At 46.3% G+C, this 12,295-nt stretch overlaps 5 protein-coding genes across 5 annotated transcripts; 4 read left to right on the top strand and 1 right to left on the bottom strand.

The window, feature by feature from the left end:
* Positions 1–485: 485 nt before the first annotated feature.
* HO173_003192 (uncharacterized protein) lies at positions 486–1,262 on the top strand (the record flags this gene model as incomplete). Its single annotated transcript, XM_037305120.1, has 1 exon — positions 486–1,262. One exon carries the CDS (start codon positions 486–488, stop codon positions 1,260–1,262), a length of 777 nt encoding a protein of 258 aa, XP_037167985.1.
* Positions 1,263–2,486: 1,224 nt separating this feature from the next.
* Positions 2,487–2,868, top strand: HO173_003191 (uncharacterized protein; the record flags this gene model as incomplete). The annotated part of the gene is made up of 2 exons (XM_037305119.1): positions 2,487–2,592; positions 2,648–2,868. 2 exons carry the CDS (start codon positions 2,487–2,489, stop codon positions 2,866–2,868), a joined length of 327 nt encoding a protein of 108 aa, XP_037167984.1.
* A 5,445-nt stretch (positions 2,869–8,313) lies between these two features.
* On the bottom strand, positions 8,314–8,631 carry HO173_003190 (uncharacterized protein; the record flags this gene model as incomplete). Its single annotated transcript, XM_037305118.1, has 1 exon — positions 8,314–8,631. The coding sequence occupies one exon, from the start codon at positions 8,629–8,631 to the stop codon at positions 8,314–8,316; it is 318 nt and encodes a 105-aa protein (XP_037167983.1).
* Positions 8,632–9,302: 671 nt separating this feature from the next.
* Positions 9,303–9,770, top strand: HO173_003189 (uncharacterized protein; the record flags this gene model as incomplete). The annotated part of the gene is made up of 2 exons (XM_037305117.1): positions 9,303–9,309; positions 9,400–9,770. The coding sequence occupies 2 exons, from the start codon at positions 9,303–9,305 to the stop codon at positions 9,768–9,770; spliced, it is 378 nt and encodes a 125-aa protein (XP_037167982.1).
* A 398-nt stretch (positions 9,771–10,168) lies between these two features.
* HO173_003188 (uncharacterized protein) lies at positions 10,169–11,026 on the top strand (the record flags this gene model as incomplete). Its single annotated transcript, XM_037305116.1, has 1 exon — positions 10,169–11,026. One exon carries the CDS (start codon positions 10,169–10,171, stop codon positions 11,024–11,026), a length of 858 nt encoding a protein of 285 aa, XP_037167981.1.
* Between the last annotated feature and the right edge of the window lie 1,269 nt (positions 11,027–12,295).

Below are 12,295 nucleotides of genomic sequence, written 5' to 3'. Positions count from 1 at the left end.
CCCAGTCTTGAAAGCCGTAGATATGATGAGGAAAGCTTCAGTTCAGTTGGGGCTGGTCTCTGTAGAACGCGACCGAGGTGTGTAGAGAACGTGTAGAGGTATCGGTGAGGCGATCTGAGTACTGTTGTACATTACTTTATGAATATAGGCGAGCGGTTGAGATTCCGCTGCGTGCCAAGCCTTTTTTCCGGGCCGAAACGTCATTCCCTTCCCCTAGAGGCCTTTTCTGAGACTATTTTTTTGGACTTTTTCTCTTTCCTGCCATCAGACGAAAGCAATTTTCATTTGGAAAACACATTATTCTTCTACTTACACCATTGCCATTCAGCCACTACCAATGGCCCCCAAGCGTCCTCGCAAGCCTACCGCAAAGTCCATGGCTGCCGTCAGGCTGCCGTCACCAGACCACCACCTCCACAAGAACCGCCCACTGAACCCATGGGAGGGCCCTCTGATGGACCCTTACCCCCCCCCTTATTCTCGCTATGCCTCCTGTTCACCAGCCAGGTCCTCCAGTAGGACCACCCACCCCGTCAGAACCGGTCCTTAATCCCTACACCGTTCAGTTGCAATTCGCCCGTCAGGAACTCGAACCGGAACAGGCCGACGAAAACCATATGCTTCGGGACCGTGACGAACTCGCCCGCATACAAAACGAGGTCAATGAGATCCGTACCCGTCGCCAGTCGGCTGCCCCTACCATACACCAGCCGGTACCCCAAGCCCCCATGCCACCGGCCCATCAGCCGTTCCTATTCGCTCCACCTCCCCAGCCGTCACCTGTACCTCTCCAGGCCCCACAACCAACTTTGGCCCTGCCGCAGCAGAGAACGCCAACACCGTCTGAGACGGAAGCAGTGCCACGTCGCTCCTTCTTACATCAAGGTAATGACCCCATGATAGCTCCCCTTCTTCTTCGTTTCAAAGCGGTGGACCTGAAATACATCAAACAAATCTACCATGGGACGTTCGATGTCAAACACCTCAACAAACTATCCCATAGCTTCATTAACCGCCTCGCTGGCGGCGATGAGGAGACCAAGGGACTTAAAGAGCTTCTTCGATGCTTCGAGGTCTATAGCCAGATCATATGTTTCTTTACCCATAAAACAGTCGCCCTACCCCTTCAAAAAGCCCTATCGGACTACCGCTACTACATTTCCGACCTATCAACTACCTATACCTTCCAATCGGTACGCCATTTCCACGAGATCTTCGTCTATGGTAGGATTCAGCTTTGTCAAAACGATGCCCATGCATAGCGAACACCCGACAATCACTTAGAAAATCGAATCCTGAGACAGCGACCCCCGCCGACCCAACCGGGAGCCTACCCACCATACAATTCACGCCTAAGTTAGGCTTTACCCCAGGCATATCGTGATATTACTCCCACACCTTCTCACCAAAATATCTAAAACCCTTAATCGTTCTACTGCAATCGGTTCAATCGCAATAAACCCTGCAACGCTCGGGGCTATCGCTACCTACACATGTGTAACGTATATGGCCAATCACATCCTGCCACCAGCTGCACCAACGGAACCTCCGCCAACACCACCCCGCTGGGTGCAAGGCCCCCTCCCACCCCTCGGCCATAACTAATACCGAGGGGCCTTGAGTCGATAGCCGAGTCATTCCCGTACATGCTTATCTCGCTAAATAAGCCTCTACTAAAGAGACGTAGCCTACTAAAGGAAGACGGCTGGAAGAAATGGCTCAAGGATCACCCCGACCAGGTATTCGCTAATACCTTACTCGCAATCATCGCCCGCGGCGTCAAAATAGGCTATCAAGGCCCCAGTCAGTTACTGTTAAGTAAACCCCACCCAAGTACCGCTGCAGCACCCGAAATACTATCCAAAGACCTTCAAAAGCAGGAGGATAACGGCCGCCTAACAAGGCTAGACATGAAACCCTCGAAACACTTCATTTCGTCCCCATTAGGCCTTATCCCGAAGCATAACGGCGGCTGGAGAAGGATTCACGATCTTTCCTTCCCACGGCTACACTCCGTCAACCACTACATTCACGAGGCCTACGGAGCACTCGAGTACACCATACTAGACGATGCTATCGATACCCTACTCGCCCAGGGCGAGGGTGCAATCATAATCAAACGAGACCTCGCCGACGCATTTAGACACATCCCCATAGCCGAATCGGACTTTTGGCTACTGGGTTTCTTTTGGGATGGCTTCTACTACATTAATAGATTCTTACCATTCGGCCTACGCACCGCACCCTTCATTTTCGATCTATTCGCTAAGACCCTTCATTGGGTACTCGTTGCCGTCCTATTCTAGAGCATCGTTTTCCACTACCTAGACGACTTCTTCGCTATCCTTCCGCCTAACGGCGACGCAGCCCAATTTAGCGAGGACTTTAATACCGTCTGCGATGACTGTGGCCTAAAGGTGAATCACACCAAGGATGAGGAAGGTACTCTGGTCGAATTTTTGGGAATTCAGTTCGATAGCGAGAAGATGAAGGTCAGGCTCCCTCCCGACAAGCTGGAAAGGGCGAGAAAGTCGGTAAAAGCCCTCCTAAATAGACGGAGCATCCCCCATGACGAGCTTGAGTCAGCGGTAGGTCTGCTATCCTTCTCCGCCAAAGTGATAGTCCCTAATAGGGCTTTTCTGAGAAGGCTCTACTCCGCACTATCCAAAAAACGAGGATATTACCATATCACCGCCGCAATCGCAGCGGACCTACGCTGGTGGGACACCTTCCTATCCAGGTGGAACGGGATACGACTACTCCGCCGCACAGCCGCACGCCGTCACTATTCCATATAGACAGACGCTTCTAGTAAGCATGGAATGGGAGGGTATATCCTCGAGGATATCGCCACTCATCCTGAACTAGACGATACGTTTAGTATGCACTTCGCTACCCGCTACCGCAAGAAGGACATCCAATTCAAAGAGATGCTTACCGTCCTTATGGCCATCCGCAGATGGCTACCCCGCTTACACCAATCACACCTTACGCTCTACTATAATAACGGCGCCGTCGTCGAGGGTATCCGTAGCAGTTCTATGCGTGGGCCGGCCATAACACCGCTCAGGCAAATAGTCATGCTATTCGCTCGATCCGATATCGTTTGCAATGTGATTTGGATTCCTACCAAGTGGAATACTTTAGCCGACTTACTCTCTCGCTTCAAATTTAATAGAATTACTAACTTACATCCACAGCTGAGCGCTCTCAGCCTACGCAGGAGTCATTAAGCCGCGATCCACCTAAATCATGATACAAAGAGACTCCTCTAAACCGCAATGCCGCGAGATACCTCTAATAAGGTCTAGCCAATAAGACGAGAAGTAGCTATCAAACGGCGAAGGCCTCCTACACCGAGTTTTATACCCTATCGAGGACTACCGCGTTTCCCGCTACCATTCAGTCACTTACCGGCTGGATAGCACGTCTAGCCGACCGTCACGTTCAGGTTAAATCCATCAAGGCCTATCTTATAGGCGTCCGGTCAGCCCATGTGAACATGGGATTCGAGGACCTCGAGGTCTTCCACCACCCACTATTGCAGCGGGTGATCGCCGGTATTCGCAGACTACGTGGCGAGGCCGATACCAAAGAACGCCGTCCAATCACACGAGACCTACTGCTCCACATCCTTACTCAGTTCGATAAAACTTCCCTAGAGGGAGCCACCTTACATGCTTCCTTTTGCCTCGCATTTACGACATTCCTTCGTGTGGGCGAATTCACATGGTCCCAAGCTGAATCCGAGGATAGCGACTTCGGACGATGGCATATCACAAGACGTTCGATTACGCTACATAGCCACCATATGGAGCTGTCGCTACCGTCCTCGAAGACGGATCCATTCAGAAAAGGGATCACCCTATCAATTGCCGCTGCAAATAATGACGCCTACCCTATTCGTTCGCTACGAAACTTGTTCACTCGCTTCCCTACCAGTGGGTCATCGCCGCTATTCAATCCGGGCAAGGCCTTTACAAGATAGTACGTCACCGCTACACTACGTAGCACTCTACACACACTCGGTTACCCGGGTCACTACTCAGGACACTCTTTCCGCAGGGGGGCCGCTACCTCCGCGAAGGACGCCGGCCTAACCGACGATAAGATTCAACTACTTGGCCGTTGGAAGTCTGACTCATACCGCTTGTACATCGAAACACACCCGGCCTACATCCTCGCCGCATCACGTCGCCTCCAGCGTCCTTATACAGCTCAGAGCTGACAGGTTCCCGTCAGATGTGGGCTATCTGTTTTAGGAGTTTTCCTAGGGCTGAGCTGCATAGTGGACCGCTATCTACGTGCTACTGGGCCTTAGGACCCAGCCAATCATCATTTAGAACTCATTTGTGCGTGTAGTTTTCATGGGACGTTACGCGAGACAGCACTAGTCGCCACAGCTTGACTAGGGGCTAGTGAGGGAGAGGCACAGCACACTTATAACAGGATAGCCGAGATTGCCATATTAAAAGAGCCTTAAATAGGCCGTGTCCCCTCGTGCGGCCGACCTTTTAATCACGCACCAATCAGAAGAATCTTATCTAAATTCGTGCTGGGGCGCGGGCTTCCCAGTAGTGAAAAGCTTGCCGAGTACTGGTTTTTGACATATTTGATTCTCAGGGAGATCCCCTAAAACCCCTCGGACCCTTCGGGGGCTCTTTAAGGGCTCTCCGAGAGCTTGTATCGGAGGGGCTGTCAAAGCAAGCTCGAAATCAATCAAATATCACTAAAACAATCAAATTTCGAGCTTGCTTTGACAGCCCCTCCGATACTCTATAAGCTCTCGGAGAGCCCTTAAAGAGCTCCGAAGGGTTTAAGGGATTTTAAGAGATCTAACCCTGAGAATCGAGAGAGACGTTGTAATTTATTTGATATACTCAGAGGGAGACCGCCTGAAACCCCCCTAACCCTCCGAGAGCTCTTCGAGGGTTCTTCGAGGGCTTCTGCCAGAGAGGCTCTTCTCGCAAGCTCGATAATTCAAGTAAAAATCTTAGTTTTTAGTATATCTTTACGGATACTTTATCAAATTTCGTCTATACTACACTATTTGAAAGCGCATAGTTAACTCTATAACTCTACGTACTTAGTTTATTATTATATTTTTGATAAAAGAAAAGGAATCAAAAAAGGTAGATTTGAGGATTTTGAAGTTCTTTTCCAGCTTCCTCTTTTAAACGTACCCGTGTATACCCGCTTTTAAATCGAAAATAAAGAAATAAGGTGTGTTTTAGACTGAAAATGGTGAAATCCGATGATCTGATTGGTCACTAGCCTCTTAGCGTAGCACCCATTCTCGTTTTCAAGTCTTGAGTATTGAGAAAGCAAGCTTTCCAATCATCGTTTCAATCAATAGAATAGATTGGATTTGGTCTTTTCTTGGCACACTCTCCGCACCTACGCATGCAACTATTCATGAATTATATGGGCGAATTACTAATTCATACCCGAAAACTGTGAATCCTTATCGAATCATACCCCTAATTACTGAATCATACCTCTACAATCAAATCACACTTAAATATGGGGTATGATTCGGTAATTTGCCATTGCTTGAGGTATGATTTGATGATGGTCTTAAATAATAGCTTTCTGATATAAGAGGGTTTAATGAAGATAATGGTAGCGGTAGGCTTACTGAACGTCTGATTGTAGTCGTCGACTTGATTATTGATGACGGTGGTATTTACGCTGCGTAACGGGGCGGGGTTCGGGGCGGGGTTTGACCCCCGAAGCTTACCCCGCCCCGTTGCGCAGCGTAGTAGAAATTATTCCTTCGGGGGCCCTACGGGACCCGAATAGGGGTGTCTGCAGCGTGAAGTGCGGACACCCCCGGGCTCGAAATTTCGCCCACTCGGCTTTCGTCTGATGTTTTAGGCTAATAGATTCTCATCAAATGCGATCGGAGAAACTCCCTTATTTCTATGATCGAATAAGCCAGATCGCGGATTATCTCCTTCGTAGTTTGAGGCTACTTTGACAACTTATCGAATCATACTCTAAGCAATAACAAATTACCGAATCATACCCCATATTTGAGTGTGATTTGGTTATAGGGGTATGATTCAGTAATTAGAGATATGATTCGATAAGGATTTATACTTTCGAGGTATGATTCGGTAATTTGCTCTGAATTATATATATTATGACTATCTTAGCGAAGGGCTATAAGTTACGCTAACCGTACCTTAATTAAATTAATAAGATTTATCGTCTTTTAACGATAGCTTTATAATGCAATTATAATTTCGAAAGAAATTAAATACGTTATATATTTTTGATAGTGCTTTTTTTAAAATAATAGCAAATTGATTTCTCTTAATAAGCGTATTAAATTTTAATACGTTAAATCGGAGGATCTAATTTATTACGATAGTAATTATAAATTAATAGAATAACGATATTTATATAAATATCTTAGTAATAATAGATTTATATAAACTACTTAATATAGTTAAATAAACTCTTCTCCAGCTTAAGTAAATTTAATCGAGTGGTAAAAATTTATAGAGTAACGTAGTCTCGTAATTCGAATCAATAACGAATGCATCTTTTATTTAAAATTAATTAATTTTATAAATATTCTATTCTTAATAGACCTTAACTAATATTGCAGTCCTAATTTTTTTATTCTTTTCGAAATAGTTTTTAATTTTATAACGGTTTCTCGGTTCCAGAACGGTGTCGTAACTATTACGAGCGTATTCTATATCCTTAACACACCACTTAGCCCTCTCACCCATTCGGGCCTAGCGTATCTTGATAGAGGCATCCATCTACTACTTAATATCTTTCTTCTACCTACATAGTTCGATACCTTAGTTATCTTATTCAAAATACCTATATTAATATTATATCTATATCGATTCTAATAGTAACGATATCGCAACGATATCATAACGATTTTAATCTATAAAACGTATTTAAAATATTATAGTTGTTTCAACTCGATACGATTTTTTATTAATACGTACAAAGAGATATAACCGTTAATTATTTAGTTCGTTTTTTATTCTTTATTATTTAAAGGCGGAGATGGTCTACTAATACGTCTTAATAAAACAACCGTAAATTTACCGTACATATACAGTAAAAGAAGGCCGCTGCTGCTCGCTAAGGTATTATTTAGAGATAATAGCTTTAATTCGTCTATACTCGTGCTGTTTAGAAGTGAGTTCTTTGATAGAGCGAGGATATTAATAGATTAACCGATATTCGGCTAAGTGAAAGAATTTATTAATATCCTCGCTCTATCAAAGAACTCACTTCTGAACAGCACGAGTATATAATCCGATTCTGTCCTCTTAACAGTACTAACCTCTTTTAGACTATTCAAATAATTTCCCTACCTCCCATCGTCGCCCTCAACTTACACAGCCATTATTTCGTGAAAATCGTCGTTCCCAGCTCGATTCTTGATACTTGTAAAGATGTTACGAGTAGTACTGGCCTTGATATCTATTTTTCGCTCTATATCCTCGTATTTCTCTTGATAAAAAACTCTCATAGTGACGATATAAGCCCGTAGGCCCATGTATATCGCGCGTATCTCGCCGGCGCCCTTAATTTCTATTAGATATGACTATTATAGGTATAACTTCAAAAATAATCATTTATTTACATATAAACAATAATCTACGGCGAGAGATAATGTCAAGAAAATATAGAATCTAGGTCTTCTGATTGGTGGAATGATTAGTTATAAGACTGGTTTATCTGATTAATACGTAATTAAAAGGTCGGCCGTACGAGTATTGATAGCACCCGAGTGACGGAAAAGTCTGAACACTAGTCACTAACTAAATGGAGATTACGGTCTTCCCTTACCAATCTTCTATACATAGATATCATATTTCTCCATTAATAGCCTGTTACTTGTCCACCACCGTCGAGAGTAGCCTGGATCCTTCCAGGCATACTGATTACACGTTCATTTACGAAAATTTGGGTATGAAAATGTATGTGATGCGGCCGTTCATCTTCTAGCTTGATTAAGGTTAGTATTTAGGCTTTTCTATTACCCGGGTAATAGCTACTATCAAATCCTAGATTTTAACATATGTTTTTTAATATTGTTTTGCTATGTTGCAACTCCCATACATTCTTGTACTATAGAGCATCATCTACCCAACAATATCAACAAAATTTAACTTATGGAAGACGAGATACGACGGTAGAGCTGAGATAGGAGAGTGGTAGCTATGTCTTTTCGGAAAAGGTGTCCACAGTCCTGCAGACGGGGTGTTCAGAAGGCATATCGTTGTTCAAATACTACTCTTACCTAGCGCAGTTGGATGCTACAATCAGAAGCTATTAAGACCTAATAGATCCACGGAATCCATAAGAGTACGGAGTATGAGTATCACCGATGAGCTCATCCTCCATGGTTCTCACAATGCAACCCTGGTCGGCGGAAAATATACCACTGCTATCTCGCCGGCTGATGTCACCGTCTTCTTCGTTCTCAACATCTTCTTCTACGTCTTCTTCATTCTCACTGGTGTCCTCTGGGTTCTCTAGGCGTACCGAAGGCACCATGCTGACCAGAGGAGCCTTTTGGCCCCGCACCCTTTCTCCACCATCCCCTGATGCAGTAGGCTGCCTTTCAAAGTTCGAGTACGACAGACGCATATGAGCGAGCAGCTCTGCCGTGTATAAGCCCACACTTGGCCTGATTGGGCTGCATTGTCACGTATCTCGTAGCTCTGTTGTTGGAACCCCGTCCATTGTTGATGAGCACCTATAAATATCGTTTGCTACTCGGATGCAATCGACGCAAGACATCACGAGTGCCTTGGTCAATTTGGACCCATGGAAGCTCCGCGGGGTTTCTTTGTTTCATGTAAAGACGAGAGGGAGAATGTTGGCACTGCTCCGCCAACGCCAATGGGCATTGAGGCTGCTTCGATTTGCGGCGAGACCAACGGCTATCATGTACACTGGCCAGCGTATCGTACAGTGCGCAAAGGCATCAAGCAGTTATACTATTAAATTGGAATTTGGCTGATGATTCTTTCTAGGCTCGGGCGGAATGTTGCGAGTTCTGGCAAGCTAGAAAAGTGCTTGAATAAACATTGTGCACCAGATTACTGGATTCGCTCGTTTGACTCATCCTGCTGTCGGGCGAAAGTCAAAGGCCGATTACAGCTAGGGACTGAAGGGATTTGGGGTAGGTATAGATCGGGCGTAAGGTATGAAATCTCATCCAGCTCGGTGGTTTTCCGATCTCGAGCCGCCCAGGCGCAAGTCGATCACGTGACTGTTCCTCGCGCCGTCGCGAGAAACAGGTCTTGGCAACATGCATGCATGGTGAATATGCCCCCGAGACACTATTTCGTTGTCTTACTTTACTCTAAAGCTGCATAAGTCCCGTTGCCTAATGCCATGATTTTTGTCCAGCCCGGCGGCGGTGTCAGAAGAGTGATCATTCTTCTTCTACGTTCTTTTTCAACGTTCAACTATCCACCATTCACCAAGCCAAGTCCTCACTCTTCCAGCCAGCCACCGGCTCTTTTGTCTTCCTTCCTCTTCCTGTCCAGCATCGATCGAAATATGGGTTGGCAAGAGAGACCCAGCGACAAAGACAGCTAGCGGTGGTTGCAGCAAGCCAGGTAGCTGAAGAGAAGGAAAGCGCTGCTGCGGACGCGTTCATTGGGGCTATACGAGGCGGAGAGGCTGGGCAGAAGGAGGCTGCTGGTACTGTGGTAGACTGGAAGAGTGCTTCGTCGGCTTGCGAGTACTGCCACCGTCGCAAGTCCGTAGAGGCGTGAAAAGCTGATTAGCATCGCGCTTAGAACAAGCAAGAGGCAGTGTCACTTATCAGACGCTACGATAGAGAAGGCTCCGACATCTAGCTTCGAATAAATTCCTATTCGTGTATGCCATCTCTCAAAGAACGGCTTCAATACGGCCACCGGTCCCGGATTTGCAGATCGTTATAACCATAGACGTTGGTCAGAATTCTGGCTGGCTTGCGGTGGACAACCTAATTATCGTTCAGTCAAAGCCTGGTACCTCTTTTGTCTTCGAATTCTTAATAAAGTTGCTAACCTTTGTTCCTAGAACTACTGCGCGTTTCGCCTAGAGGCACTGAACATTCCGTCCAAAATCCCAGTCACTTGATCCCAAAGCCTGTCGATCCTAAGTCTGTTTTTACTTGCTTGACACCATGATTAATCCATCGACGGGACTTGAAGCGGACATCGTCAATGCTACCATTATGCCTTTCCTAGATCTAGCCCGACTTCAGCCCGGATTGTCTGTCTTGGATTTGGGCTGCGGCAGCTGTGAAGTGGCCGTAAGGGTAAAGATTTTCTTAGGCGGCAGCCATGGGTTGATTGTTGGGATCCTTGAATCCCACGACACGATGCAGCAGGCTCGGTGTTCGCTGAAAACGTTTGGATACGCGAATGCTATTACTCTCTACCACGGCGATCCTATACATCTGAACAACATTCCTGGCTTTGATCGCACCTCTTCAGATTCAAATCGCCCCTTTTTTGATGTCATCTTCGCACGAAACCTTCTCTCTAATGTGTCACCCTTTGAGAGGGAGGAAGTGCTCCGGCATTGGGCTAACTATAAGGCCCCAGGCTCAGGCCGTCTGATGGTGTCTATGTCAATGGAGGTTCATGGTTCATTCGAAATCGCTAGGTCTGTCATTGTTGACGAGGACGGGGGGATCACGTCGAGGTATCATTGTATGATTGAGAGCGAATGGGAACACGGTGAGGAAGCATTTCGAACCCTGGCGCTAAGTGCAGGTCTACACCTGAGTCAAGTGCAACGGGTTGGTTTCAGTGCTGAAGACTCTGAACAATGGGAAGAGATTGGTGCTGACCTAGATGACATGCTCAGCTTAAGCACTCAGAGCTTCGAGGACAGGGGCGGCTACGATCTTATGAGTCAAATGCAGATGGAAGTTTCTCAAGGCTATTCAAAGCAGACTTCAGGGAACAGGCTGTGCAGGAAATGCGGGATCGGTTGGAAGTCTCGGAGAGGGTGGACAGGATGGGACTGTGTTTAGTCCCATATGTAGCAGTGTTAGTGGGGACGGTGTTGTAGTTTGAGCTGGCAATAGCTGGGGGCGAAGTCAGAACCCATAGCGAGTCCTACAATATAAGCATTTGCTAAGACTCTGCCGTAGATTTACCAGAATACAATAGTGATAGAATTCAACCATGATAGGGCGAGTAATCTCCTTTTGGCCCATTCCGACTACCAAAATACCGATTGAGCCAGGGATTCTCATAATAAGAAACTTACTAGCACCAGCAAATACATAAGGTAGTCTCTGAAGCTTCACAGCTCCATCGCCCCTCCACGCAAAGTTTTGGTGTATGCATCCTCTATGTCACTTGCTTGCATAGCTTCGAAGCGTAGCTTAAAGACATCGCCATTACAATAATAGCTTAGCACCTTATTGCCACGACCTGTGTCCGGTCCACCGCTCCTGAATTCCCAGAGCTCTCGCGATCATTTCCATCTCCAGGATGCATATCCTTTCCCTTTTTGACCAGTCAATCCGGGCATTGAACGCCATCGTCCTTCCCGTTCCCTGGTGTAAAACGCGGTAGCTCTTTCCCAAAGATCATGTCAAAGGCAGCAAACTCGAACTCGAACGAACAGCCGTGTTGATGATAATAGATTATTGCCTTTGAGGTGTATTGTCCCTCGAAAGACAGTAGTTCACTGCTCGGGAGCCCGGGAGTTATGGTCTCAACGCGCCGGTTGTCCGTTCAGGCTCGAAATCTATGTAAGCCATTCCCATACTGGATAGTGTGAAGACTACCGAAACAAAGGTCGTTTTTCTTGCGACGTCTATCAAGGAGATATACTGACATTGCGTTGGTGAGAATAAGCCGTACGGTACATGCCAATCATCTTATGGTCCGGTGTTCTTCCAAAGCATACGGATTCGCTAGAGCTCTATATACTTCAGAAAGCATCGCAGACATAACGCAATGCTCTGGATGCCGCACATCCATGAATGCCCCTCTCCTGTGTGTAGCAGGCCTGCCTATAAACGAAGCTATCAAACTCGTTGATCTTTCTCGTTGGAAGACAGAACAGCTGCTTCGCTTTCAGATCTGAAACTCGTGCTATTAGGGTCTGCTCATCTTCTTTCCACAGAGCCGGTTGAGCTTAGTGCAGGGTACCTTCATTTCAGCACGCTGGGTTATCAGAGCATCGAAGTTGTCTTGGGCGAGAGCCGAATCTTTCTCATGGCGATCCTGGGTATTTGGGGTGGAAAGGTGGGTAAGGGTTTCAGGGTAGGAATCATATGAAGTTCGGC

This window comes from Letharia columbiana (assembly GCF_014066305.1).
Source record: "Letharia columbiana isolate WasteWater2 chromosome Unknown Sc0000007_s0, whole genome shotgun sequence".
Taxonomy (NCBI): domain Eukaryota; kingdom Fungi; phylum Ascomycota; class Lecanoromycetes; order Lecanorales; family Parmeliaceae; genus Letharia; species Letharia columbiana.
Note: the sequence above shows the minus strand (reverse complement) of the source record. Positions and strands in the feature narration are given on the sequence as shown.